This window comes from Beta vulgaris, chromosome 5, assembly GCF_026745355.1.
Source record: "Beta vulgaris subsp. vulgaris cultivar EL10 chromosome 5, EL10.2, whole genome shotgun sequence".
In the NCBI taxonomy this organism is placed as follows: domain Eukaryota; kingdom Viridiplantae; phylum Streptophyta; class Magnoliopsida; order Caryophyllales; family Amaranthaceae; genus Beta; species Beta vulgaris.
Genome location: NC_079206.1, coordinates 56,954,665 through 56,959,019, shown reverse-complemented (window position 1 = coordinate 56,959,019; position 4,355 = coordinate 56,954,665). Strand labels below are relative to the sequence as shown.

The 4,355-nt window shown below is 30.4% G+C and overlaps 1 protein-coding gene across 1 annotated transcript; it reads left to right on the top strand.

The window, feature by feature from the left end:
* The first annotated feature begins 642 nt into the window (after nt 1–642).
* Nucleotides 643–4,139, top strand: LOC104894052 (gibberellin-regulated protein 6). The gene is made up of 3 exons (XM_010680220.3): nt 643–832; nt 947–995; nt 3,609–4,139. Exons 1-3 carry the CDS (start codon nt 767–769, stop codon nt 3,788–3,790), a joined length of 297 nt encoding a protein of 98 aa, XP_010678522.1. The 5' UTR covers nt 643–766; the 3' UTR covers nt 3,791–4,139.
* Nucleotides 4,140–4,355: the final 216 nt, after the last annotated feature.

Sequence of the window (4,355 nt, the reverse complement as noted above, 5' to 3'; positions counted from 1 at the left end):
TATTACATAATTTTCTAACTTCCTAAAAACAAAGAAAATATTAAAATAATAAGATTCTAACTCAAATTACTGCATTTTGTTTAGCAAAAATGTGTCGATACTCGATAGTTGGTGCTACGGAGAATAAATAGTCGAGTACGTATTATTTAGCACATACCGGAAATACACAATTATTTAGAGTCCACTTTCCTTTTTTCTAGATAGACGTATGAGAGCATTATTTTACTTAATTTATACTCTCCCCGTTTACAAATAACTATTACACTTACATTTTTTATAATATTTCTTTTTTTTCATATGTAAAAATTATAAAAAATTCATAATAATAAAATATATATTAAAACGAATCTAACAAAATTCTACATGATTATATTTTAATTTATTTATTAATTGTAATTGATGATCAAAATAAAATTTATAAATAATTTAAATGTTAAAGTGTACCAATTTAAAGAAACGGAGGGAGTGGACTAGTAGTAGGCTACCAGTAGCATGATCCCTAATTAAAAACGAGGTCAGCGGCATTGGCGGGGAGAAGGACAATTTGGGTATTTTCTTTGAAACAGAAAGGCCATCAACTGAAAGTCAAAGCAAAAAGTGTACTATGTTCATATGGGGCTTCCAAACTTTACTTGCAGTCTTACGCCAAATAAATCTATAAATACCGCTATGAACACAAACCTAGGTATTCCACATTAAGCACGAATACCATTGTAATTCATTTAAAACCCCCTCAAAAATCTCCCAATCTAACTTGGTTGCAAAAATGGCCAATCTGAAGCTTTTCTCTGTGCTTTTGGTCTTCCTTCTCATTTCCATGCTCGCCACCGAGGTATTTGTATTTGCTTTTACTTAAGTTTGAACCATTTCTTTCTTCAAAAATGTAGTACATTTTGTAAAGGAACATACTAATTTATTTTTTTTGACGTTAATGTTTATCCTCTAGACTTTGGCAAGACACTATCAATATGGGAATGGGACTTTGAAGATCTACCGTAAGTAACTCTTTATATTTGTCTTTTCCAAAGAAACTTCTAAAATTTCTAATAGTACTACTATCTTAAACTCGCCTTGCACCAAAGTACTTCATGATATAAATCCTAATTTTTTGGGTATGGAAGTTTTTTTTATTTCCATCATGCATATTTAATCTAATACTTCCTCTGTTTCTAAATAAGTGCAACACTTCTTGTTTTCACGTTTGCCAATGCATTATTTTAACCGTTAATATCTTCAATTATCAATAAATAAAAATTATAAAAAGTTGATATTAAAAAAATTCACATTCAAACGAATCTAACAAGATCCCACATGACTATGTTTTTCCTAAAATGTAAATCACCAAAGCTAATTAAAGTTTAAACTGTGAATAGTAAACACTATGCAAATGTTGCACTTATTTTGAAACGGAGGAAGTATAACATTGCCATAAAGTATGATGTTTTGAAGCTTGTTTCAATATATATTTTCAAAAAATCAACTTTTAATATTTTTTAATACTTTCTCCGTTCCATAATAAGTGAAACGCTTCTCTAAAAAAGCTCATATAAAAGAAAGAAGTGTTTCACTTATTATGGAACGGAGGAAGTATGAAAAAAGAAATAAAGATATTAATGATCAAAGTATGCATTGAACACCGTGAAAAAACAAGTGTTGCACTTAGGCTATGTTTAGTTCACCTGAAATTTTCTGATTTGATCAGATCAGATCTAATCTGATCTGATTTACAAGATCTTATCTTTTAGATTTTTCTCAATATATAAGAAAAAATATAGTTATGTGGGGTCTTGTTTGATTCGTCTCAATGAGTACTTTATTAATATTCAATTATTATAATTTTTACTAATATGTAATGAAAGATATTTAATAATGATGATTTTTAAATATAAGCATGATCTGAACTGATCTGATCTGAACTTATTTTTTCTGATCTGATCTAATCTGATCTGATTAGATCTAAAATAAGCAAAAATAAGGTAAACTGAACATAGCCTTAGTTGAAAAAGGGTAAAATATTCATTGAAGGTTTGACCAATTACTATATCGTTATCCCTTTCGTATTATAATTGGCTTTTGGGCTCACACATGCACATGATTTTAGTCATGTCTATAAAAAATGAAATAAAATGACAAATACAAATAACTGTAAACAAAATTAAAATACATACTAAGGGAGAGTGAGAATATTTATAGTACATATAGGTGTACCATGCTCATGGTACACCCAAGATTATTTTTTCCAAATGAGCAAAATGAGCGAATGAACAGATGAGCAAAATGAACAGATGAGCAAATGAGCAAACATTTCTACTCATTTAAGAAAATGAGCAACCACTTTTATTACAAAATGAGCAAAATGAGCAAATTAGTAAATGAGCAAAATGTCCATATGAGCAAATTTCGTGTCAAATGAGCACCTGAAGTTCTTATTTATTACAAAAATACCCCTGGGTGTACCATGCTCATGGTACACCTGGGTGTACCATGCTCATGGTACACCTGGGTGTACCATAAGTGAACTCAGGGAGAGTAATTACAAGAAGAAATAACAAAGTTTTAGAAAACAAATAAAGTAGGAGATAAGTTAGTTGTACTGAGTATCTTATAATAAGTGAAAAACCTCTAAGTAATTATTGTGCCTTAACTTTGAGTTGTCATTTAATTTTGGCAAAATTAGTCTCAAAACATTCTGAACTATAGCTCAAGTGCACCTAACACCACCAACTATGATTAGTAGCCTAAACACTACCACAGTCCACATACGGGATGGGATGCAATCTGTACTATCAACTACGGGGTGGGGTGCAATCTGTACCATAAAAATCCACCATCTTCGGCAATATTTTAGGCTTCCGGCTTTATTTATGGTACGGAATACACCCCATCCCATTACTAATGGTGTTTATGCTATTAGTCGTAATTGGTGGTGTTGGGTGCACTCGACCATACATATAATTTACTTATCTATGTTAGATCAATCCCACCATTGAATTGATTGGTAAAGATCATACATATAATTTATAGAAGATAGTGGGATAGATCCTTGATTAGAATGCGTGTACAACTTTCTTCTTGAGCCACTTGGTTTCTGCAAGTATTTAATAGGATATAGAGTGTCATGTGATTTACAGGTATTATTATTTTAAAATTGTCTAAACACCTCTCTCTCTCTCTCTCTCTCTATATATATATATATATATATATATATAGGTGTATTATACATTTCAAATAGATGATCTCTATTTTATTATTTATATGATTAATTAATATAATAAAAATAACTGCACTGTCGCAATATTTTATATTATATATATATATATATATATATATATATATATATATATAGGTGTATTATACATTTCAAATAGATGATCTCTATTTTATTATTTATATGATTAATTAATATAATAAAAATAACTGCACTGTCGCAATAAAAAATATTTTCTTAGTAGTTGGTCTGAGATATTTTTCCTTTCTCGCTAATCCAATGCAATAGGAAGAATATGCCAACGAAGAGTTTTACGCTTTCTTTCTATTCATTCCTACCAATTAGTCCTCTTATGAAATTTTTTACCCTTATAATTTGATTTGGTTGTGAAATCCAACAGAATGCCCAGGACGATGTGCACAAAGGTGCTCGAAGGCTAGAAAAACCCACGAATGCATGTTCTTTTGCATGAAGTGTTGCCGAAAATGCCTTTGTGTTCCACCAGGTACCTATGGTTACAAATTTCTTTGTCCTTGCTACAACAACTGGAAGACCAAGAGGAATACCTCCAAGTGCCCTTAATTGGAATTCGATACTCTCCTATTAATTAATTATGTCCTCCTTAATTTAGAACAGGAAGGCTATTATTGCTAATATCTTTTACTACTGCTTTATGCTTTACTTTGAGGAATTGTACTAAGTTTTAGTACTTAACCTTTTTTTCCTTTTTTGTGATTTTTGAATTGTAATCTTTATGAGTCAGTATTTCATTGGCTTTATTATCCCACTGCTCCATTGGGGGGTTTGAAGAGGTGATGTAAACCCCACGATTGAGAGCGTTATTGGGCATAAAGTTTTAGCCATTATGTGTTCTACGTTTGGCAATTACAATGCCTGGTTAATTATAATAAGATATTCATATGTTTTCTTACATTGTTCATTCAAAGCTCTTATGATCATATTTAATGTCTTTTGAGCATTATATTATTATTACTCGAAAATCAAGAACCATGAACTATATAAGGTATATAGAATTTTTTTTCAGTTGCATTCTTATAAACATTCTTTTTGCCAAAAACTATCAACTTATAAGTTGTGAGAATCTCATAGAATAGCCTGATACACCACCATCATCAATATATATCAC

Excerpts from the sequence above, each read along its gene's own strand:
- LOC104894052 (XM_010680220.3), top strand. The coding sequence starts at position 767 with ATGGCCAATCTGAAGCTTTTCTCTGTGCTTTTGGTCTTCCTTCTCATT. Across the intron at positions 833-946 it reads TTTCCATGCTCGCCACCGAG|ACTTTGGCAAGACACTATCA; the intron begins GTATTTGTATTT and ends TTTATCCTCTAG. Across the intron at positions 996-3,608 it reads TGGGACTTTGAAGATCTACC|AATGCCCAGGACGATGTGCA; the intron begins GTAAGTAACTCT and ends GAAATCCAACAG.